This window comes from Hypomesus transpacificus, chromosome 2 (genome assembly GCF_021917145.1).
Source record: "Hypomesus transpacificus isolate Combined female chromosome 2, fHypTra1, whole genome shotgun sequence".
Lineage (NCBI taxonomy): Eukaryota > Metazoa > Chordata > Actinopteri > Osmeriformes > Osmeridae > Hypomesus > Hypomesus transpacificus.
In genome coordinates, this window is record NC_061061.1 from 9,524,869 (window position 1) to 9,551,166 (window position 26,298).

The 26,298-nt window shown below is 43.6% G+C and overlaps 1 protein-coding gene across 1 annotated transcript; it reads right to left on the minus strand.

The window, feature by feature from the left end:
• Positions 1-5,654: 5,654 nt before the first annotated feature.
• On the minus strand, positions 5,655-25,590 carry plekho1b (pleckstrin homology domain containing, family O member 1b). The gene is made up of 6 exons (XM_047037576.1): positions 25,228-25,590; positions 24,469-24,615; positions 12,157-12,297; positions 10,969-11,073; positions 8,023-8,124; positions 5,655-7,793 (listed from the first exon to the last, which is right to left on the minus strand). Exons 1-6 carry the CDS (start codon positions 25,252-25,254, stop codon positions 6,990-6,992), a joined length of 1,326 nt encoding a protein of 441 aa, XP_046893532.1. The 5' UTR covers positions 25,255-25,590; the 3' UTR covers positions 5,655-6,989.
• Between the last annotated feature and the right edge of the window lie 708 nt (positions 25,591-26,298).

A 26,298-nucleotide genomic window follows, 5' to 3' on the forward strand; every position in this document is an offset into this window, starting at 1 on the left:
CCTGATTCAGCATGTATGGACTCTGATCAATAGACTGGCTGCCAGTGCAGTTATATAAGTCTGTCACTACGCAAGTGTTGCAACAACTAACCCCTTCAAACCCCATTAATCTCTGACACACTCTCTCACGCACACATACATTCACACCACATGAACACACACAACACAAACTCATTGACATTCAGTGAAGTCCAGTAGGTAAAGTGTGAGGTTCACACTGTGACACTGTTTGTAACACTCATGTCCATGCACACAAAGTGCTTCTGTTTTTTAATCAACGTTGACTTCCCCTTAATTGAAGAGCCAAGACATGCACGCACACACACACTTCTGCAATCCTTACACACTACACGATCATGCTTCCCTGTCTCTCTCTTTCTCACAAACATGTACAAACACACTTACACACACATACAGACCTCTCGTGATTAACACCCTCCCCCCCTTCTCCCATGATTAACAAACACCACCCCACATCTCTGCTCCCTCCTACTCACCCCCCTCCACTTCTCACCAGAATCTGTAAGCCAGCGAATCGCAACTCTTAAGCAGTTTCAAGCCTTATATGGAGTGGATGGGGTTTCTAAGGGGAAGGATGTCCATGGGAGCCCCCCAGCCCAGCGTAACAATGCTGGGCTTTTTGTGATGGAGCGTCTTTCTGTCTTTCTACCCATCATACTGCAGAACATCTCCATGCTCGCAGGCTAGAACATAAACCCCTAAATCTGGGACGCACTTGCAAATCATGCATTCATCTCGATGGGAGATTTTTGAATTTATTTTAGCTGTGCTCCCGGCAAAGAGGATTAGGTGGAGAGTCTCAAACATTAGACTGAACATTTATCCCATATACTTACAGTACAGTTTAAAAATGTATTTTGTTTTGTAATTCCCTACTAAGAATCTTGTATATTAGAGTTATATCTGTTTCTTTATCATTCGTTCAAAAGCTGTTTGCAAGAGGAGAGGTCAGGAGGATCAATAGAAACCTTAAAATTATAATGAGTTTTGAACCTGTGAGAACATGCCTCCAGGGAAAGGATTGTGTGTGTGTGTGTGTATGGAGGAGGGGGGGAGGGGGGGGTGTTGGCGGACAGGGTGATTGTGTGTGTGTGTGTGAACAGGATACATGAAAACACTTGGAGCTTCAGCTGTCCTGTTAGACTCTGGCAGACTGCTGACACGGCAAAGCAAGGAAGCTTCGAGGAAAGGAGCGCATCAGCGAAACGCATACTATGTGTTGTGCTTTCCTTCCATTGGGACAGTAGCGCAGGAAGAACTCATGTGTTCTTCAGGAAAACACAGGACAGGAAAACGTTTCACTCCCGATATGAAATAGCAGTGAGACAGACAGACATGTGGGACAGCTACCTTTCAGGTCAAAATGTAGCAGTCAATGAAACTGCTGGTGCATTGCAGAGTTTCTTTCTCTTTTCTACACTCCCACACACAAGTTACCCAAGTTTGTCTGGTATGTCTTACCTTCTCCACCCCTCCTCCACTCCCCAGTGCCCAGAGTCTGAGCTCCGTCCCTGGTGAGGAGTGGAGTCAGACGGGGACAAAGAGTCAACAGCTGTGAGTCTGTCCCCCTGGACCTGCAAGCTTCCTCCCACTCCCCCCCCCCCCCCCCCCTCTCTCTCTCTCTCTCTCTCTCTCTCTCTCTCTCTCTCTCTCTCTCTCTCTCTCTCTCTCTCTCTCTCTCTCACCCTAATCCATATACCACTCCCTGTGGACTCCATTGCAAATCTCCATGGTGATCATAGCAAAAACAAATCCCCCTAAATTGTCACACAGTATTGCCAAAAGCAACGTTGTCCTTATGTGCAATACGTTTATATGTTTGCACGTGTTAAACGTACATCTTATAATTAAGTCTGGGATCCTACATTATGTTTTTTGCTTTCTGGCACGATGCAAAGTACAATCAAATGCGCTTGAATAGGCAGGTAAAAGGAAATACGAATTTATGTAAAGTAGCTATGTAAAACTAAAGAACAAGCCTTCTTGAACACATCCACACACCAACTGGTCTGGTTAAAATCAAGTTTAGTCAGTTATCCAGTTGATTTGTTAATGGCCAGAGCCAGAACCACAGTCTTCTTTAAAACTGTCACCATCACTTTACCAGGAAAGCCAAAGCAAATTCCTTGTCTGTGCAAACTTTCATGGCGAGTAAATCCCTTTCTGATTCTGATTCTGAAAAAAGGAAACAGACCTGAGACGACTTCCATGGCTCAGAATTGTAGCTATTTTGAGGTGGAAAAACTATTTTTACATTGTTTTACCCTCAACTAACACACTGTCACTCTCCCCAAGGAACCAGCCATGCCAGGCATGCAGGGGAAGGTTGTGTTGATAGTCGTTTGTGCGAAAGGCATTCTTCCATTCCAAAGTCAAAACACCTTGTGAGTCCAACACAAATGTATGCAAAAGAGAGTCTGTGAGTCACTTTGCATTTTTGCCAAAGCGGGCACTCGGTACCCAGCATGCCTAGCAAGACATCTTTCCTCTTCCCGCAGCGCAGAAATAGTGCAAGACATTTGCAATTACTGGACTGGTAATGTGTGTGAGTGTGTGTTTGGGAGTACCTTTTGTCATTGAAGCAGCACAGCCTCTGGTTGGGGACGTTTTGGTGACCTTGTCAGTGTTTTGATGAGGTCTCATTGCTACCTTGCTAGGAAACACAAACAGACACATACTCTCACAAAAGGTCCCATTTAAGTGTGAAAAACCAGCACTGACTCAAGAAGGACTACATTTTCAAGCACTAAGATCTGAACAAAGCCCTGACACCCTTTGAAAGACAGTGCTCTGAGGGGGAAGATGATCAGCTCAAGCCCTTGGCTCCAGACACCCTGTGTGACTAAAAACACACAAGTATAAAAAACACACCCAAGTGATGTGTGTGCGTGCCTTGGTCTTCCCTTCTGACAAGTACTTCCTCGGGGGTGTCTGAGGTGTGTAGGAAAACTTCCTCCAGTGTGCTCACAGCTGTAAGCTTCCATGCTGCTAGTTTGGAAGTGTGAGTCCCAGAGCTACAGCACAAACACATTCCAAAGTACACATACTAAATTGGTATAGTAGATGCAATGTATCCTAAAACACACAGATACACTTTTTCTTTTTAAATACATTCTCTTTATACATAGTAGTTTCCGGTCTGCCGCGCTGTCGGACAAAGTGCTAACATCTGGGATGTGACTGTAGTTAGACAGACAAATAGAGACAGGCTAATTAAAGCAGCCAGTGGGATTTCTTTTATGTGTTTAATGAGCTGGAGCTGGTGTGATGGCGACAGGGACCAGTTCTTCCCTGAGGGAGTTCAGTTCAGTGTTCACACTGTGTATATGTTTGTGTCTGTGCAACAGCATTCAGCATGCATGTGTGTGGCTGACGTGTGTTGTTGTTATGTTGGTGCCCATCAGGGAAGACCGGCAAGAATGTCTTGGTATAAAACCTTTTGGGTGTGTATGTTTATGCACACGACAAGCAAGGCACATGAACCAATTCTCTCTTGGTTTCCTATTATGCAACCTGATTATTATCTGTCAAGTAAGGTTCAGAGAGTGATGTCACCACAAGATATCAGACAGAAGTTTCTTTTATCTGTACAAACCTGAATGTAAACTCACTTTAAGTAATCTATACAGTAGAAAATACTATTCAGTGTCTGTTAATATTCTCTTATTGCGAGTGAATGTTGCCAAAACTCAATGTTGTGTTCCTCCTCCCGCCCGAAGAGCTGTGAACTGTGTGACATTTCAACCCCATTTTAATGAGGTGCCACCACCTCTGTATGCGGCATTGAGTGACAACACACAGACTGGCTTTCAGACACGCACCCTGTGCAGGAATAGCAGCTGCTACTGCCACATGGCATGAGGTACAAAATCAATTCACCCAAGACAGAGCATGTTGATTATCATTATGCTATATAAATAAGTGTGTGCATCTATCTTTGTATTTGTATTTTTCACATGTCTGTATTACTAATCAAGCCGCAAAACCCATTCAAGCCCAAAATGAAAAGTGCTTGTTAAACCAGATTTAATTTCTTTAGCACATTTATTTGAATAATACCCTGAGCAATCAGGATTTCAACCTGTACAATGTTCTCTTCAAACTTTCTATGAAGTCAATCAACCCTGCCTCATACACTGTTACTCAACTAACCCGTCACATACACACACAGGAGTTGGATGTTTGTCAATGTCTAGACCTCCATTACAGCTGCTGAGTAACTTTGCCATAATCCTATGTTTTAAGGCTACGGTAGCTACTATCTGATGTCAGGAACCCAATGTCACACAGTGGAAAAGAAGTTGGAAGAAAAATTGATGATGGGGCAAAACAATATATAGAGAGGAATACATTTTTCAGTTAGAGCATAATGCAACGTACACTGGATCTTGTTACCTGGCAACATGTTATTTAATGCCAAAAAGTTCAACAAAATTATATTGAATGTTCTTGAAAAGAGGGTTGAGTAGGAAATGTTGTCAAATGTAACTGGGTCACCACGGAAAACTCTAATTATATATGTTGATGCATTTCAAGGGTAGCGTTTTACCTTACAATTATGTTATGTCTTTGGCATTGGTTCTGGATGCTATTATTGCTGCCATTTACACAACCTTCCAAATTTCCGATAGACATTCATACAGAACGTACACAATTATAAGCTATTTATTAAAATTCTCAGCATGACTGTTTCCAATATCAAACAAAAAACATTCATTGTTGTACTATAGTTGTTCATAGAGGTGGTTTGTTATAATTGCACAAGTGGTTGTCTCAAGTATTGAGAGAGCCCAGAGGTGATGATTTCAGTGCAAAGCCATTTTTGTTTGCACCAGTAGTAACATTGAGCTTAGAGATAATCTTTAGCCATGCATCTCTAGAACATTTTCGAAAGAATCGGGTAGGATCAAGCAGGAAGGTAAAAAACCACTGAGCCAGAAGGCAAGCTTGAACTATCCAATTCAGGACATTCAAATCTAGTTCCTACATCAACAAACTAGACACAGGTTCTAAACAACACTGTTGCTCTTCCAAGAGGCACTGTATCTCGTAGCACAGCAATGCCAGCTATGATCAGCAATGGTTATCTTATCAATAAGCAATGAATTTCAAGGATATTTGCTGTTTTGAGATGGATTGAATTGCAAAATGCAATATTTAAAACTCTATCCAATCGGAGAAGACAGGGACAGCAATTGTCTCAGCAATGTTTGCTTTTAGTATGACACTCAGATCTCACCACAACTCAGATCATCTGACAGAAGTTATTTCATGGCCCACTGTGTATTTAGGTTAAACCTAAACCTTTCATTCTTTCAATTTTGGACTGCCCCAAACCCCTTCTTCAGGACAAATAACAATATTCACAAAACATTTGACTGCTGTTTCTGGTGTTTGAGAATGAACAGTTCGATGGTCAATGAACAGTGAAAAAAGTGGTAACACACACCTCAAACTTTGACAATCCCTCAAGCAAACTGCATTTTGTCCCGCTTTAAAAAACTTCCTACAACAGCATTATAAAATAGTACAAATAACTTTGACATAATGATAACACTGTTTTAATAACATCTGTCTGACCATCGAGAGTTAGCCATATTGCCACAGCACTGTGCAAATAAATTTAGCCGGCTTCCATACCTAGCTACTGACTGTAAAACAAGCAGAGTTGAACTGGCAATCAAGGAAAGTTGAGATTCCACTTTATTTGATTGGTTGAGGCGTTCATTTTCAAAGCAGGAAGAACCATCTTCGGTATAACAATTTAAAAAACTGTACAGCCTGTAAACCCTTACAAGTTAGATTGTCTTTATGAATAGAAAGACTTCTTATTTGCCAACCATATTGTCTTTTTTGACTTCTTTTGTATAGTGCAATGTTATTATTACTGTACTTCATTATCTGTTGCTTCTTTTCAGTACCGCATCCAATCATCATATCCTACTTCTTACCAGCCACTGAAGTTACTCATGCCAATGGACGCCATCTTGGCTCAAGTCTTCATGAGTAGTTGAGATGAATGGCTGTGAGGACCACAAGCAAGGTGCAAGTGGTCCTCACTCTTTAATTCTTTTCACAGAAGTTTTACATGAACATGACAGAAAAATAGGCGACAGGACAGAAAAGCTACCTTTTGCGTACCTTTCAGTTAATAGACAAAAATACAATATCATTAAGTTCTTCTGGGTCACAGACTTCAGGAAACGTTCAAAGTGAGGCTATTTAGCTATTTTTCTAGGAGCACCAGTGTATTAAGCCATCACTGGAAGTGGAAGATGCTAGCTAAGACACTGCTGTGGCCGCTGTTGACTTTAGGGAACCTGTAGGATCTAATGGAGGTTCTAGATCGTTATGAAACCCCAAAAAGAAAAACATTCACATTCCAACAGGACTGGGACACGTAGGAGGACTACAAGGAGGGGTGGTTACTGTGTCCCAACTCCAGACTCCCTCAACACCCTTGTTTCTGGGCTTCCGAACCAACTACTGAGTTGAATATGAGCACTAATGATCACCTTAAGAATAGCATTTACTCTCTTTATGGTAACGTTAGCATAACCATTCGTAGGACAAGCCGTCTTTACTAGCATCCAGTATTTACCACTGTCAGTTCTGACCACCACTTATTTATTGACACCAGTGGCCATTCTTTACCATGTCCCTACCATACATCTGCATGAACTGACAGCCCTACAAACCTATGCAGTGTTTACCTTATCCTTAAATTCTATTCTATACCCTTCACAAAGTGTACGGGCACACCAGTTACTTAGAGAAACGAGAGTCCTTGCAAAGTCCCAGCATCAGTAAAATGAAACAGTAAGACAGAGAAGGGGTAGAAAACAACAGACATTCTTTACAATTTTGTGGCTTTGCATGATTTATGTTTTTTTATGTTTAGTTTTTTTGCTGCAGGATTTGTCCTTTTCACATCAGCTCATGTTCAGAGTCTTTCAGCAATCTGGCCGTCACATCAGGCTCTTCCTGTAGGGAGTTTGCTTGGCGCTGTGTGATGGCGTGTGAGGCGAGAGGGAGGAGGGCGTGCCGTTGGCAGTGCTCGTCGGTGAGTCCAGCTGGCGATACAGCGCCCTCAGCTCTTTCACCTCCTCCAGGACATCCTTGGCCTGGCCCCACGTGGACGCAGCTTCTTTCAGAAGCCTCTCCGCCTCGGCACGGGCGTCCCCGGACGAGCCCTTCGAGCCGGTGGGTGAGTCCTTCCCCTTGGCCTTCCCTCGCTCTGCCGAGTCCTCCTCGCTCTGGATGGCTCGCACCTCTGTCAGCAGCTCCTGAGTTTTCTCCAGTTTTTGGGAAATGAGGTCCTGGAGCTGGCTGATGGGGACCAAGCTTCCTGTAGGCGCCGGAGAATGAGGCATCCCGGTATTCTTTGGCTTGGTGGCCCGCGTCTCTGAGTGCGACAAGATCTCGTCCATGGAGGCACACCGGCTCTTCTCGGCCGGTGTCAGCCTCTTACCCGGCTGGGGGGTGTGGAGGGAGGGCTTCTCCGCCCCTCCGCGTTCCTCCCCTCGCTGCTTGTGTTCCCACGCCGCCCCTGTCTCGCGAGGCAGGCTGTGGGACTTCCCAGAGGCCTCGGACGCGGTCATGGCGGAGAGGGCACCGTCGGTTTTGGACCTGGGACAGTCGGGGGTGAGGTGCAATTTGTCCTTGTCGACGCGGAAGGGTCTGTCGCAGATGCCCCCGACCTCTGGCGAGGAGCCGTCCTCCTCCTGGATGAGGTCCAGCGTCAGCATGCCATCCGAGGACGACTGGGATGCCTGGACGAGAGGCCAGGAGGAAAAAAACATGAACGACTGCCACTGTGAGAGCAATAAACACATCTACCGAAGCATAGTCCTTTTCTTTCTTTCTTTTTGTATCATTTCATATTTCGATTCTTGGCACAGGGATAAAATGATCTCTCATTACAAAGACAGAGGTCATGTGACTGTTTGGAGGTCAGTGTGGCAGCCCATCACAAGACTGAGGAGGCAGTGGGAGACCTACCACAGCCATGATGTGACCTCGAGTAGGCAGACGCCGTGTGTGAGGGATCTTCGCCCGGTCCCGCGTGAGATGGGACAGATGGTTGTCATCCTCAACCGTAACCTTGAACAGAGAGAGAAAGTGGTCAGAAATAGAAACATGGTCAAACAAAAAGGTGTTGAACTTCCAACACAAATATCAGGGACTTCTGTGTGTATGTTGCCCTGGGTATATTTATGGATTAGATTATTGACCTATTTCCAGATTATGTGTGAACATGTGATTCGCTGGGACAAACAAGCCCCACTGTATTGCGTAAACACCTCATGTGGCCAAAACCTTAACTAACCCAATGTTAATCAGATGCTCACTGACCCACCATTATCTAAACTAACAAAATGCTAAGAGTTTCTCATTTTCTTGTCTAGCGATAACTACAATTGCTTTACCCATTAACAGAAATCCTCTAAAATAGACCCTTCACTTTCTTGATGAGTTGGTGACAGTGAGCCTTATGCTGGTTAAGTAATTTCCTATGTAGATATTCCTTCTAATATAGCAAATCATTATTTAGATAAAGAATTTAATGACCACAGAGTATAAGGGTCTGTGAGCTGAACGACATATGTGTGCCTTAAGAGGCCAGACTTTTGTCCTCAATTCAGTGTCATTTAGGGTTAAATGTGGGATTTGGGATTCCTTTTATCTGAAAACATGTGCTTAATCTGTGTTTCATGCAGTTGGACAGGACTTTGTGAGGGGATCTGTGGTTTCACAAGCTAGTGGGGAGTCCTCATGAACAAGTGCCACTTATTCTCCAAGCTCTTAAGGGATTTAGACTTGATTTGGACAGTGAACCCAGCCTCTATATGTACAGTGTGTACACGTGAATGTCAGCGGGTTCTTGTGTCTGACAGTAATTACTGCATGCAGCTGTTGTTTGCGCACACAAACATAGACAATCCTGTGCTCGCCTCCATAAGCCCTCCGTCTCTTGCCAATAATAGAATTTGTACGTCATCTATGATGTAAGCCATTCGATCACCCACCAGAGTAATTTCAGGGGATTGATAACGTTCTTGGATCCCCCTGCTTACCCACTAATGCTCACAATGGATAAAGCATGACATTCCTAATGCATATGTTTCCTTATCTGATAAGATTTCGATGTAAAGGAAGCGACTGGATCATTTCCGGATTTGTCCAAGCAGGCTTGGAGGGGGTTTGATACACTTGTATCATCCTTTGTATTGTACAACAACAGACTGGATCTAGGAGTACAATTTGTCTGGAAAAAGAGGTCAAAGGTCAATTTAGGTGCAGTGGGTTTTATGTAACAATAATCCGGTCTTGTTTTTTAATCTAAACTTGTTCTATCCATATCTTGATTCTTTGTATATGATCCTGATCCAGATCGGAAATGTCTTGTAGTGCCTGTAGCATTGCGGGAAAAACGTTTGGTCAAAGGTCACATTCTATTCAGTACATAGCTGATCAGTTGTAAACCAATGCAGCCAATTCTTCATCTTATGCTACAGAAGAGCGATCCGCGTGGCCTTCAGGTGTCGTCTCTTTCCGCTCTGTGTCGTTTGTGTCGTTTACGTACACCTCTGGGAAACTAAATGCTGTGAAGGACAATAGCAGGATAATAGCAGGAGTCTTGTATTCTGTCCCCCCCCCCTCACCCCTCCCTAACCCTGCGACTGAACAGAGAGAAATCCCATGCATCTGTAGAGAGTCACGCCTCTGATGTTGACAACCATTGAGCGGCGAGGACACTCGAGCTCCGCAGGTAACCGATACCGTCTCAGTCTCAGCGTTCCGGCGTGCAGACGACTTCGGGCCGCGTGGGTGCGTCTACCAAACAGAGTTCGACTGCGCCGTCTCGAAGCAAGATGGCCGAACGAGACCTGACCCTCTTAAAACAAAAACATGGACTCATTTACGGGTGCAACGATGCGTGGGCTGAAACGCTGCGACGCTCATGCCCCGCTGCACCCACAAATGAGTCTGCGTTTTTACGAGACGGGCGAGTCTCGCTCGGTTTTTATGCTTTTGAAAGACAGAACCATTTGTGTGGAGATGGAAAAGCTGCAAAAGAGCACCATAGTCATGTAAGGAGTTGTCTGCACCCTTTCCTGCTGGGAATATTTAGCAGACCAACAACACTTGTGATTCTAAAAGCGTGGTGATGCTTTGTGTCTTTGTGTGATTGCATTCACATGCTTGAGCGCATACCTCCAGCTCATACTACAACAAGCCTCCAAATGTGATCCCATGTCCTCATATCAACATCGGTCTCAAGTGACACGAGTGTGAGACCAAAAGTGGTTTTGCAGGTCTTTTTTTCTATGTCAAGCTGTCATCTCTGCTGCTCAATTAGATGGACCCCCCCACAGTATTGAATGAATCCATACCCATTCCCAAACAGGAGACCGAGCTTGGAGGGAGATGCTTTAAACAGCATTAGCCACTGCTGCTGAGGAGAGTCACATCTGCCACTGCCATGCTGTCTTCTACACCGGTCATTAATACAGTGTGTGTGTGTGTGTGTGTGTGTGTGTGTGTGTGTGTGTGTGAGTGTGTGTGTGAGTGAGTGAGTATGTGTCTGAGAGAAAGTGTCTGTGTGTCCGCAGTGGCCAGGATACAGATGGCGTGTTGAGCTAGCTTGAAAAAGAGCTAATGCCCTCGACAGGAAATCTGTTAAATATATATATATATGTGTATATAAGATGAGGGTGAGGGTGTGTGTGTCCGTAAGACTCCATCCGTACAGACATATGTGGTGGGGAGAGTGATTCATTCCATCACAGCTCCCCAAAACAGATCACATTTAAAAACGGTTTTAAGTAGTGAGAGTAATCTAAATGCAAAAACCTAGACAGGGCTATATTCAGCACCTGAACGCCAATGAATGTGTACCACAGCAAGTGGATCAGCATTGGAGAGGTGGGGAGACAAACTCACCTCATCGAGAATGTGGTTCTTGGCTCTGGTTATGGCTGCATTTAAGGCATTGATCCATGACTCCTTCTCCTCTGGACTGACAGCCAGGAATACGAGGTTTGGAACCTGGGGAAGCACAGAGGAGAGAGGATCAGTATGGAGGGGTTGAGTAGGGGGTGGGAGGTTTTGCTTTTGGTCTGATTCATGTCCATCATTTTTTATATGACTTTTTTTTTTGATACGTTGGAGCACCCAAGACACAAAGTGAGCCAACAAAGTGTTTACACAGGTTGTGGTTAATGGGAGTGGAAGATCAAATGGTGGTTTTCAATTTCCTGGTTCTTTGTTGCTAAAATGTCACCACAGTGTACAGACCAGGACAGACACACACACATACAATATGTGACCATATGCTGCTCTGTCACCCGGCTCCTTTAGTGTGTGTGTGAGTGTGTGTGTGTGTGTGATGCACTGACATAGACGCTGCCTGCCACTGGCAGCCTGTCATGACACCCTACCCTCCTGCCTCCAGTTGCTAATAGGCGTTTCTGGAATTGCCTACAGATGGCTGAAAAATCGGTGTGTATTTGAGCGCATCTATGTGATATGGCCTATCTTCATGCCTGCTTGCCTTTTATTTTACATGTGCATCCTGACCAGCTAAAACCTACAGCTGTAATGCACAGAGCAATGTAGAAGAGACAGAATATTCCTTTCTTCCCAGGCCAATGCACTAGGGGTCCTATAGTTATATAACAAAAAACAGTGTATTGGAACATACTGTACAAAGTGATGTTACATCAGCTATGTCAGCCAGATTGATTGGCAGGGCTTGCCATGGCTTGACCAGTCTCATCAGGTGTCCTGTCCATAGTCATTTGCGCTCATCCAGCTTGACTTGATAATCTCCTTTTACTTTCCCTTCCACTACCCAGAGACAGCGCACCTTTGAACTTTTGCCACAGAGTCCACACCTGCACGTGGCATGATAGTATAGCTAAGTACACAACACAGCTCTTTGGCAGGGTTGAGGCTTGAGAATGTCCAGCAGGGACATCCCTTTATCCCTCTAATGAACAGAAGTTCCTTGTCCTGATCTTGCCTGCTATAACTGCTGCACTATCTGCACTTATGCCCAGTGTATGTCCTTACTGTCCCACCCCCATCCCTCTGCCTCGGCCCTTCTCCTCCAGTCCCACGGTGACTGACCTTGTTCCCTGGCGTCCTGGACCTCAGCAGAGTGAACTTGCTGTGGTTCTTCTTGCTGCGGCTTTTGGCCTTCCTCAGCTCCTCGGAGCGCTCGTAGTCTGTCAAGTCCACCATTTCCTGGGTCTTCTTCTCATCCTTCACCTGAAGGAGAAACAACGACAGCAGGAAACATTTTGAGCTTTGGGATAGAAAGACTATAAATCAACTTAATCAAATCATAAATTGAATTGCTTAAACAATGGAGAGGAAGACAGAACGTTATATTTTGTGCCTGATAACTAATGTATTCCACTTGTTTTAGCTGGATGGTCCAATCAGTAATAACTGCCCTTTCTTGGAAAGCAGGGCATGCATTTTGTCCATGCTTGTGCTATTATAGGTCTCCCTAACCATAATATCCTCTCCTACGACCCTGTGGAGCAGCTACTATGTAACTACAGTGCAAGCTAGAATTAGCAGTGGGATGAAAAGTAGTCGGTTAGGATCTCACAGCAAAACACAACATCGTCAACAGCAACAGGACTAATAACATGTTTAAGGTCACGGTAGGGGCGGGACCAGAGTGAGCAGCTCCCAGAATACAACCAAGCTCACCAATAACACTGCAAGGTGAACTTAAAAACCCATCAATTCCTGATGAGCTCAGCCTGTCAGGTTACTTGATTGATCCCAAGTGGTAGTTTATGTTTCCCTTGACCCTAGGGCTCTTTGTAATATTGTAATATTTGTATTTTATATTGTATTTTATATTGTAAATTGGCAACTTATATTTTACTTATTGTATATTTTATTTTAATTGTATTCCACTTAGTATTGCTAGTTTATGTATCCTTAGTATAGTTAACCCACATATTTAAATTTAAGATTCATATATGTTTACTGTATGCACCTTCCTGCCAAAGCAAATTCCTTGTCTGTGCAAACTTTCATGGCAAATAAATCCCATTCTGATTCTGATTCTGATTCTGATTGAGTACAGTTCTTAATCTGCCTATCCACCATAACGCAGACTTTTTAAACACCAGACACACACATACACACACTCTTTGTTTCCCCAGGCTCTTGTTTGGATGACGTGTGTACTTAGGGTATGCTGATATTAATCTCAGTGCCCCCCTTTCCCCCCCAACGCACACACTGCCAACAAACACCACCATCATAACGACTCAAAACAAAGCCCATTTGCCGGCACTCACCACTGCCGGCCGACTAACTAATTGGATTAAGGTCAGTTCTGGCTTCATGTCTGTGTTGCACCCCCACTCCCTTATATCAGTACAGACCATGACACCCCAACTGGGGCACACGGACATGGATACAGGCATACGCCTCAGTTAGCCTAGCCTAGCGCAGTGTAGCTTGGCCGCAGGCTCCCTGGGGCAACTTAATCCCATCAAGCTCAGTGGTGTGGCTATGACCCAGCATTTTGGCACAGTGGCCGCCGGGTAAACAAAGGGTCACAAGCTCCGAGCCTCCCCAGGTGGGTCGACGTGGCGTGGTGCCCAGTAGGCACAGGCCTGATCCTGAAGCTCTTCTGCTGCATCACTATGGCTGGATACCCTCAACAACTACAGGAGAAAGTAGCCTTTAGCTTAACACAATGTTTAGTCAAATTGTATTTTCTGCGCCAGAATTAGAACTACTCAAACTATGTGTGATGAATACAAGGACATTTTGATTGTTGATTTGAAAAGAAGCAAAGCAATGATTGGTACTGACACCGCAACAGATTATATAAAAAGGCAAATAACCAAAAGCAGTAATTGAAGTCTATAGCACCAAGTAAGGTTATACTGTATGTTTGACTCCACTGACTCCCATATGAGGTTAGGTACAGGGCAGCAGTTGCCACATGAGGGCACAGCTGTGGCAGACAACCCCACTGCCCTCCAACCCACCCCCCACCACACCACCTCCCATCCAACCAAAAGACAGTCTGCTATGGGAGTCACCACATCATACTGACATATTGTTCCAAACCTCATAAATCAACCTTTAAAAAATCCACCTTTAAAAAATGACATTAAATACATGGAATCTCACTATAATGTGCTTGGAAAACAGAAAAGCAAAGTAACCAGAATGGTGGTCACTTACTTACATTAAGAACTTACAGAAAACAATATGAACCCTAATCTCCTCATTCAGTCAGTGCAAAACAACAAAACACTAGCACTTCCATGTCCTGTTACTTAAACGTCCTCTGGCTTCTTTCTATAAACATAATTGTTTTGGCTGAGATACACTTCCAAAAGGATTACAGCTACCCTGGCCAGCTGTTAAGGGACGTGTTTTGCTTACTCTGGGTGGGTGTATGAGTGTGCCGTGGGTGTGGGGGTGTATGGGAAGGAGGGCTGCGGGAGGGCCTGTGATTTAGAGAGTAGCTGGCAGTCGACAGAAGGTTTTGGGAGATATCGTACCCCCGCGTGACCCCCCCAACCCCCACCCCTCTTCACCCAAATGTCCCCCTCAGCACTGACACTCTGATTTTTAATCCTGCTTTGCCTCCTCCCCTAACACTGCCCTCCCTCCCTCCCTCTCCTCTTTCTCAGCCCCTCCCCTTCCCTCATCACACACTGTCACTTTTCATCAGTGGACACGTTGAAGGATGGCAGTTGGAAGTAGGGAAGGGTTCCAAAAGAGAGACAGTGTTGTGGCTGCTCTTGCTGTTTTCCTGACTTGTATCTCTCTGACCTCAGTTGTTTTGGAGACGCAAACCTCAAGGGCCCAACCTCTCTATGATCATTCCCCTGCTACCCCACTGAGGGCTTCTACAATCCCAATCTAAGCATCAATGTCTGCCCAGTGTCTTGAGATGTCCTTCAGTACATGGATGGAGTGTTCTCTCTGCCAGGTGTGCTAAGGGATTTTGTAACTCTTTTGTTTGATCTGGTCGTTGTTTTTACTGGTGGCCTGTCCCAAGATCTTTGACCCACAAGACTCAATTCAATATCTGACAACATTACAAAGTATTAGGGATGGAGACCAGACAAAGAGTGCATACACTTGCACACCAACACCACCCTTGTGTGTTTACCACGCAGAAACCTTTCTCTGAACCGGTTTTCTTTTTTTCACAGACTTTAAAATGCACATTGGGACTGGTTTTGACATCATGCAGAGCACCCCCGGGCACAAAGAGCCCCTTGCTAAGTGGCAATCAATTTCCATTAGTGGAGCAGGACAAGGCCAGATCAAACCCTGTTGTGCTGGCCCTTTAGTGTGCATGCATGGGTGGAACCATGGTTAGACAACAACAGGGTCATAGTGGGATGCTGAGGGCAAAGACTTTTTTTGCGGGAGGTCAGGTACACTTTGTATGTAATGAACAGATCTCACAGTGTGTGTGTTTGTGTGCGTTTTTGTGTTTCATTCTCTTAGTGAAAGCAGTAAAAGTTTAGGATTAAGATTAGACGTTAGGTAGGCTAACAGAGCTACAGGATTTTTAAGAAAAACAGAATAGGCCTACACCACACTTTACTGGGTCAGCGTTCTCAGTCACTTAGCACACCAGAGAAGGCCACAATTAGCCTCTCATTGACATCCGACCCAACGGGTGGTTAGTCATACAATACTTCAAGAGTTCCGTTGTGGTCAGGTGACTAGTGACAAAACACCAAGCAAGTATTGGTACACTTCGATAGTAATAAGGGAGACGCCAACTTGACAAGCTCACAACAGATAGAAAACCGGGGTCTAACCCCTCAAATGTCACCTTTAGGTGTTGACCAAACGTCGGACACCTTTCTGCATGCCAAGTAACGTATGTATAAACATCGGGCTTGTCAAGCATGGTGTGCATTCAATTGTAAGAAGAACTATTGTCAAGTCAAAAGGTTTATCTTTGAAGGCTGGAAAAACATCCAAGCGTGTTATACGCCTGTGGTACTAGACTACAGAGAAACAAATCGGAAAACAACATCTTGTCAGGCTTTGTTTGAGCTCTTTTGTGGCATGCAACTATTCCAAGGCTTGGCCGTCTTCATTGAGATCCCCATCGCATCTCTTGGGTGGGAGAAACCCAAGTAGCCACCATCGCAAACAAAAGATGGTCGATGCTAATTCTGGCATGAGGACATGCTGTGCGGACTAAACTACAGGGGACCTTTTCCGTTGCGCACCAGCCAAGGGGGGTGTCATGCAATTTTTATGAGAACCCTTTATTACATTAAGCTTTAAGTAGGGGCATCCCTTTTCAGGAAACACTTTCCCCAAAAAGGATGAGCCACTGCCAAAAATGACAACAACCTCTAAAAAACGTCTTCCTGAAAGTTGTCTTCTAAATAAAATCTGGCAGAAATGTGAGTGAATATTTTAATATATGTGCAATACAACATATACCGTTTGTGGTCACAGGAAGCTAGTCCAGGAAGGGAAATTCTGTCAAAGTATCCACAACATGCAGTACACACCATGTACACAGCAAAAGAGTAAAACAATAGCTTGGGGTTGGGAACCATTTATTGGTCGCATCTTTCACATTTTTGTTGCATCTAATTAAGGCTACTGTGTAGCCCTAACTTTTTAAAATGTCCAGTTCTCTGGAGTGCTTTCTGAAAATACAACTGCATCAAACATGTTTCCATCAAGAAATATTTACCTTACAAATACGTTTGACTCCAGGAACATATCCTGGATACATTTAAAGCCCTGGAAGATCCTGCACTAACAGTCCATAGGTGCTCTAACCCTGTAATTGGTGTTTGCATCTCGCCAGGGGACCACTTCAACCCCCCTGGGTAGTTCTTATATTATTTATACACTAATCCCTGAGGTGTACTGAGTTTGACCAGCTCATGAATGTACACTAATCTTGACTGACAGGTCAATCATTTGAGGACTACCTTCACACTACCATCATTGAGTCAAGAGTCTGTTGGGAATACATTGTTTCAAAGGTTTGTGCAATTCATTTGTAAAGGTTATAGCTTTTTCCACTGAGGCAAGGTTTCAGTTTGACCATGTCACTAACCAACACATAGCTTGACCATGGGCTGTCATATAATAGGATCATTCTCCACTGCACAAGCTACATCATGGACCGTAAGTGTTTCACTGGCTTGACTCCATCCCTCATTGGCATAACCCACACACACACTCTCGAAAGGCTCAAATCTGTAATCTTCTATCTATATAAAGCTTTGAGTTCAGAATATTTGCATTCATAGATAAATAAAGAGTGAGATGCTTTAGAGAGGAATGCTGAAGTGTCTGTGAGCTCCCACTGTGTCAGAACCAGAGGTGGAAAAGAAGGAGAGAGGTGCAAGGCGTAGAGGATGAACGCACAGCAGGAGAGATTAGTTTCTTCAGAGGCTTGACAGGAAGAGAAGTAGCCTACTCTAGGCTTCCCTTTCTCTGTCTTTCTCTACTCTCTCCAAAGTTATGAAAAGTATTCACAGCCTTGTCCAAACAAACAACAGACTCACAGACACAGTCCACTGAGGCATGAGCTTATACATGTCCAAGCTAGCATCCTCATATGGGGAAGTGCTTAGTAGTTGGCTAACCACATCTAGGCCATTTTCAGATGAACATACTAGCATTTCTTAAATGTATTCAAATAACTGTTCACTCAAATACTCTAATAAATGTTCACTCAAATTGACAGATGTTTCGCTCAGCTTGCAGTGCGTGTGCCTTGGAGTGAACCAGAACCCTGTTTCTGCTCAGTGTTTTCTAATGTGAAAACTCTCCTCCTACTCAAATCACATTGAGTCACTGCATCCCTATGAATCACCAAGATATTCGGCTGAATCAGCTGAGCGACGGCTTCCCAGACAGTGGCTGGAGTAATGTCCAGCTCAAAACCAATTACTACCTCCCCTAGTTAGTCCTGATTCTGATCTATTATGCAAGTTTCACTTTCTTCACTCGTGTTACAAGAAGAGAATTAGTAAGTTAGCAATGGCTAATACCAGAGGAAGAATCACAGGTCTTCGTACTCTACTGACAATGGCATACCTAGTTACAAATGATTTTATTACTTTGAGCTTAATTACAGAAGATCCAAGCAAAGTTCATAAGAGAACGATCTAGTAAGAGTTCACAAACAAACTTCTCAAATACATTTAAATGTTAATGATACATGCAAAACTAAACCAAAGCAAAATCCATAAATGTTTTGGCCAATAGGCTACCCAGACCTGTAGCAAAAACACAACCTCAAAACTAAATGTATGGCACTGAGTGAGTGTGTGTGAAATGTGAGTGTGCAGGGTCTATTGTTTTTGGGCTGTGAATGAAGCCTGTGCTGGGAATACACTGGTGTTTAATGCCACAGAAGGTTCAGCAGAATCCAATTACAGGAATATGAGTTAGACCCAGAGGACAGCGAGTCATACTGTGTGGTTTCTACTGAACGTTAGAGCGGGAAGGTTGTAGTGTCATCCAAAGGGAGAAAAATTCTACCGACTGCTACTCGAACCTCAGTGATTTCCTCAAATATCAAACATCTCACTTCTCCAAAACAGAAAATATGAGCATGTTGTTTTGGTTCCATTTTTCCCATTATACATTTACATTTAGTAGACGCTCTTATCCAGAGCGACTTACAGTAAGTACAGGGACATTCCCCCAGAGGCAAGTAGGGTGAAGTGCCTTGCCCAAGGACACAACGTCATTTGGTGTGGCCGGGAATCGAACTGGCGACCTTTAGATTACTAGCCCGACTCCCTCACCGCTCAGCCACCTGACTCCCTGTTATGTAAGACTTAGTCCTTTTTAATCAAATAGAAGGGGTTTTCTAATGAACTCTCCAAGTAACAACTCTAATTTAACATGCCAAAAACAATCCCACCAGGACATTCATAATCCTACACCAGTGCCTTATACACCAGTCAGTAAATTTCCTTGCCAAAAATGCTCAACTATTCTACAACTTTTAACTTAAAACCACACAAACATCTAGAAGCCCGTGATTTCTCCAGTTATGGAACAAAATGCTTTTGAATGCAGGGTTAACATTTTGGCTATGGTCGAGTGTGACCTAAATACATTCAAATGAGGGTAAGTGCCATGAGCTTTTTACAGCTTTTTTGGCTCCATCGTCCTCCCTGTGAGTTTAATGGCCAAGATACAAATGGTAAAATAACAGCATGTCATCAGGCAGATTTAATAACCTGACAGTAATGAGTCATCTTCAAGGAAGAGCCATCACTACCACCTTCTAAATCGTTCCTTAAATAAAGATCAAGATTCATGTCCAGATATCTGGAGTGGAATAAAAGCAATGACGACATTTTCAGTTAATCTAGGATTAAATTGAATGTATAGCCTGATTTATCATGGGATGTGACTTTATCTCTTTATTGGTACATTTTTCAGCCAGAAATAATCAAAACATGACAATTATGTCAAGAAGAATATCTCTCAGATGCAAATGCACAGTGTTGCATATTAAATTGCATTGTGCAGTCTGTTCCAGACAGTCATATATCTGTTCATCTCATTCACACCTGGTGTCCTGACCATTATTAGATTTGCGATGGTGGATTGCTGACAGTGTTGGGGGGGGGGGGGAGTGTGAACTTCAAGGTCTGTCCCGTGCCAGGCTTTGAAGGCTTTCTATAGGTTGGCATGGAAACTAGCACCCCTGCCTGCCCTCCCTATCCTCATTTAGCCCCCCTCCCCCACACACACACACACACAGAGACACACACACCCCTGATCGGCAGTTGCAGACGAACTGGCACAAGCCCACGGATCCAATACAAAAACACCCAGGGAGGAGAGGAGAGAGGGGGGGGGAGATTAAACAATCAGACAGATTTCATTATCTCTGTCCCGTCAAAAAGAGAGATGGAGAGGAGAGACGGAGAGAAAGACAAACACACAGCAAGCAGCAAGCACAACTTGAATATAAATAAAGACGCCCACATGCTGGATGTGGCTTGTATCATGGATCGTGGCTATAATGTTTAAAAAGGGGCCTCCCAATGACATACTTTCCACGAATTGGCCTTTGGCAAGCTTAAACCTAGCATGAACTGCTTGCTGGCAGACATTAGTGTAAGTTAGCCCGGCACGCTCCCTGACAATGCTGTTCAAAGAAGTAGACTTCAAAAAGAAGCATCCCTTCTTTTTCTGATCTTTATAATCCCACCCACCCGTCAAAAAAAATATTAATTTTACTCTCCTCCAATCCTTAACTTCCCATGTGAAATTGCTTCCTTCACTAGAGGCAAGCTTCCACAACACTCCTAATATTTGGTTTAAGGGTAATATACTGTATATGCTAACCTTATTTTCGAGACAACTATTAGGATTGTGTCCGTGTCATCACATACTTCTACTGAAGTGCTAACTCATAATGCACCTTTAACTCTGAGCAGGAAACTCGCAGTTAATTACACGATGATACACGATGTGTCAACATCTCTGCAGATTTCAGAATGCAACGGCCTCATCTGCAAGTCAGACAGACGTTTCTCATGCTCGCTCTCTCATACCTTCCCAAGACTGATCAAGTTATTTCAAATCAACAGTGTCGGTGATGAGGCCACTGAGGACGCAGATATAATAACCTGAACAGGAAAAAGTCTGATGAACGATGTTGGTGTTGGACTGGGTTTGAGAAGAGTCAGAACTATGGTGTGTGCTGGCTGATAATCCTGCTTGAGAGTGGTCAACCAGGCAAAAGGATTATCAACGTCCCTAATGGGATGCGTTGAAGGGAAGTGAAATGATCCAACCTAGCCGGTCGGAACAGGAAAATGGGGTTGTTTGATTCTGTTATGACGTGAGCCCTCACTGCTTCCCTTAGGTTCTTTATTAAACATTCAGCTGACGACACTACCATGCCCCAGGTCACCAGCATCTCAATCAAAGGCGTGTTTATTTTGTCTGGTTTGGTAATTGACAGACAAAGACAGGCTTATAATGTTGGAATAACTCAGGTTTGATCTAATAATTTAGCTTTAGGACAAAGATGATAAGTAGTTTGAGGTTTGTCCATCACATTACAACATGCATTCAAGATCAAGATGCAGTACGTTGCTAAAAAGCACTGTTTGTTGCTAAGCGCCACAGACATTCTTTTCACAACCACTAACCTCTACCAAAAAAGCAGAACATTATATAGTTTCAAAATACCCAAGAGGGATGTTGAATCTTCCTCATATGAACAGTGAACAATAGTCAAAAAGGAACTTGACATTGCTCCACATTTTCAGTTTGAACAAACATGTCTTTCACTGCTGAAGTGGGGTTATGTGGTTGGTCAAAGTAAAAACTGGAAATGACTGACCACATGCAGTGGAAACTATGAACATAGGTCTTAAAAACACATTCTGTTCCCCATTGACATCCCTGAGAGCAGGTAGGAGTTGTCTACCTCCACGTCTTCGAGAACACTACTGAGTGAAGATGAGGATAAAAGCATGCAAATCAGTCTGAGACAGGCTGTCCATTATGGTCAGGATGAAACTTGAGCTCATCCTCTTGCCAACACTTTTTCTTCACAGCTGTCCCAACTCTGGGGAGGCCTTTCCACTCAGATCTCAGAGAAACCCGACCTTGCCATGCCCACTCTGGCACGGAACAGCAGGTCTGTCCTAACATTTGTCCCTAAAAGGTCCTGAAAGCTGTTTACCTTAGGGTTACCTCCTAGCCACTTGATATGGGAGCACGGCATACTATTTTGCTCACAAACCCTTTTAAAGACAGGGCTTCATGGTTTCAGTTTAAAAAGTTGCCTGCCTTGTTTTTAAACTAGTGCTGTCAGTTAAACTCGTTATTAACGGCGTTAACGCAAACCCAAATTAACGTCAATTTTTTTATCGCGCGATTAACGCTCTTTTTGACCGAGCAAACTTTGTCGTTTTTTTCACATTCTGTTGCAACAACTACTGACGTTAGAAAAACGACAATACCACACCGGATCTAGCTAGACCGGAATCAAAACAACAGGCACGCCACACACTTGTTTGGGCTTGCGAGCCGGCTAAAGAGTAGTAGCAGAGCCCCTATACGGATTAGACATTCTCTGGTAGTAGGCTAACGTTACGTTTTGAGTTGATTGCCAGCGCCAGACACCAAAATGGATGCCAATAAGATTCTGAATGGAAAGTTTACTTTTAAAAGGTTGCCAAATGGTTCCATTGACAAGACCAAAGTGATCAGTGTGTTCTGTCGTTGTGAACTGAGCTATCATCGCAGCACGTCGTGGTGAGCTATCATCGCAGCACACAGCTGATGCGAATTCTCCGCCCGCTCGTCAAAGCCAGGCGATTGCAATGTTGTTTTCAATAAAAAAAAAAACATTTGCACGAAATCCTAACCACTTTTCCATGTCGAGAAGAGCATTAACATTTGAAAAAAGAATGGATGAAAAAGAAATCAAGGGACATTTACAATAGATAAAAATGTGCGATTAATTGCGATTAATCGCGAGTTAACTGACATTAATGCGATTAATCGCGATTAAATATTTTAATCGTTTGACAGCTCTATTTTAAACCCTATCTGAAGAGAGAGAGCTTTACAGATATCATGCTGATGAGGAGGACCTGCCCTGCATCATGCAATTTGGGCCGATGATAACAAGATCACTTTTGGCTGTAAGTGAGTGTTTGGGGTAGATTTGCTGAAGCACCACACAGTGTGAATACAGCACCCAGAGCCCCAGATTTGAAAGCGCAAGGATAGGTATACGTGACATCACATACACCCAGAAGCCGATTCAACTTTCCCTATCAGATCTTCTTAGATCTATGAAGGGGGCACGGAGGGGCTACTACAGCTGGATGCTATGGGTTGAGTCGATGAGTCGTATGACTCACACTACCTCATTCACTATTCTGTCAGAAGACTGCTGACACAACATGGCCAGTAAAATCAAACAGAGTGAATTTATGACCTGCACTAACGTCATGCACCTTTATGGGCAACCGGACAAATGTAAAATGGGGAAAAGTCATAAATTCATGCTATCAGACGTCGATAAAAGCACACCCCTGCTCTGAAGGGGAGTCCCAGAGGCTGTATGTGGTTGAGTCTATTTAGTTTAGCTCATATGGGGTATTCCAGTCAGAGTGTCTTTGATACATGAGTAACACGCCATGGCCGAAACCTCTTTACGGATCAGCTAGGATGGGTGATTGGCCTCTGTTCAAGAGGACAGACTAAAGGAAAAGCAGGCAATCTCTTTGCCACTTCTGGGGGTGTCGGTGAAGTGGAAGGAGGGGGGGAGGTTACATCCCATCAAAGGTGTGAATATGTCATCTTAGCCTGCATCGCGGCCTGGAATCTTCCATGTCTGTCAGATTCTGCTGTGATCCCTGGAGTTCTGTTTACAATTGGATCTAGGTGTTAAAGCTCTCCCTAAGAAGCGGCCGACACATCCCTCAGTAAGCTGCAGCTGAGCTCGGCAGAATTCTAATACCCTTGCACCTCGCAACAACAATCCAGAGGAGAACTGTTGACGGTGTGTGACTCTCTCTCTGTGTGTGTGTGTGTGTGTGTGTGTGTGTGTGTGTGTGTGTGTGTGTGTGTGTGTGTGTGTGCAAGACTGATAGAGAGGAATGTGAATATGTGTGAATATCGGGTCAAGCATCCCTAAACCAGCTCACAGATCCCAGAACATAGACAGGCAACTATTTAGGCATCTTAAGCCTAAATCTTTCAACATATATAAATAATGTAATAGTATACAGTAATGGGACTACAGTATATTAATGAAAACACATAACATTTTTGTTTCTTCATTCATGAAGTGACATAGAAATTGTTTTTCTCTGCATTGAACTAAACACCTAAGTTTGGCTGACTTCCTATTAAATTATACTCCCACAACCCTTTTATAATCTAGGGCAATCACCCTGACACATTGCAGGTTGTCTCTGTCACTAGGTAACCAGAGTTATAATTGGGGTATTGATATGGCAACACATCACAACAAAAATCCCAGTCATTATGCTTAGAGACTCTGTTCTGTCTTCCTTGCTCTCTTTTACCATACAAGTTGCAGCTCAACGTATTGCCATGTAGGGTTATTGCTTTGACAGATCTCCTGTCACCTGACCATGGCGTTGAAAACATCCTCTTTCTGTTAATATGATTCGGTGCTACATTAATTCATGCAGCTTTAAAGACATGTAAACCTACGTAGTATACGTGTAATTAAGCTACCTATGCACTTTGTATGCATGCAGGTGATATCATAAGCCATTATGTTTGGTTCTATGTAAGGTGCACCTCAGCAGTTAAGTGTTAGTGCTTAGAGAAAGTTGACTTAAAACATAGACACGGACAAACATGAAACGTGTTCAAAAACAAAGTTTCAAAAAGTGGATGGCATCAACAACAGTCACTCACCTCTTTTTCTGAGATATAAAGTTGCTCCCCTTTCAGTATCACAAAGCGATTTTTCCAGATCTCTCTAAATATTCCTTTTCCACAAAACTTGCGGAGCCATCCGATTTTGTCAGGCTGGGTAGGGTGCTGGTTTGTGTCCTGCGGCCCCTGCATTTTCAATGAAAGGAAAAAAAAATTGGTGGTCGTTACGAAACGAAATGGCAAGTGGTCTTCATTTAGATTCAAAAGGGGAGCTATACAGACAAGAAAATGAGGAGAGAGGTTTTGTGAAGGCGACTCAACCCCCTTGTCATTTCCTTTGTCATGTAGATGCTGTCACATTCCTCGCGCGCACCGTTTTTCTCAAGCTCAGTGTTTTGTCATCGGATCCTACATCACTTGCGTGCAACAACAGTGATACAACAACAACAAATACGAAATATGTTTAAAAACACACTAATCAGCCCTAATACAATAGCAGCTAGACCTTCCGCATCCGTAGGCTATCACACACACACACAATAAGACAGAGACAATTGTTTATCAAGTCTTGAGATAATAGTGCAACTTTAGAATGTTCTTTAGTAAAAAAAAAAAATTATGAAAGCAAAACAAGCATGTCATACAAATCCATCACTTCATTGAGGCCACAGTGTAACCGAGTCAGAAACGTATCAAGTATCGTGAACATAAGCAATTGCATGCGGTGTGCCAGCGACGTAGCCTATAGCACAAAAGATGATTACTCAGTTACACTGATAACGTTTTTCAAGCACTTACCCGTTTGGCAGAATTGTTCTTCTTCATTGTGTAGGATGATAGAACTGTCGACAGCTATTTCGGACCTTTCCCAGTTTTTAGTCCGTAATTTTGCACAATGCGTTTCGGGTGTCAAATCGACGTAGGCTTCGAAGTCGGGACACGGGGTGAAATCCCCGTGGAAACCCTTCAATATTTATTTCACTTATTCCTGACACCTCCTAAACTTGTAGCTTTCGCAAAACCTTAAGAAATAACTAAATGTGAGTGTTCTTTGTTTTCGCTTGCCTTGTCTGTGCACACCGAAGTGGATTGGCAGTGTCTAATAACGCCGATGAGTGTACATTGCCTCCCTACTAAGTCTCTCTTACTCCTCCCTGAGACTGGTGTAAATGAAGAATTTGCAACGGTGGCGCGAGTACACTCTCTGTAACCCGACAGCTCCATCTATAGCCCAAGCAATATTGGTGTGATGTCATCGCAGAAAAAAACCTTGAAATACAGAAGAGGGGAATCGTGACAAAAACTCTGGACGTGGTAATTACACTGGATACAAAGTGTGTAGGTAGAGGATTGGTAAACATAGGTTGGCAGTGGTGGAAACTATGAAAATGATTAAACTGGGCTACTAATAGGCCTATGTTGAATGAATGTAGCCCATATATTTATATTGGTCAACATAGTCGACAGAATAATGTTGCTTTCAAACTCAGGCGACCCCGTTTAGTTCCTTTTTATTCTTTGCTAGTCTGTGGTCAATTTGCGATTTTTTTTTTTAATGTTGACCGAACACGTAAAGAATCAAGTCAATGTTTGTTTGCCTCCTACTTAGGCTACTGCGGATGAATGATCGAATTGAAAATATCTGTCAAATCTGTTACTTATCTGTTATTCGTGTTATTATTGGCATTTTAGGGGTAGGAGTTAGTGGAGACTGGGTAAAATGGGGCATCGGGAGGTTAATTAATGAGTTTCGTATGTGTGTGTGTGCGTGTACATGTGTGAGAGCATGCATGCGTGAGTGCCACTGATGCATCTGAATAATATATTGTATGACCTTCCTTCTTACACAGCTGGACATGAGCTGAATGC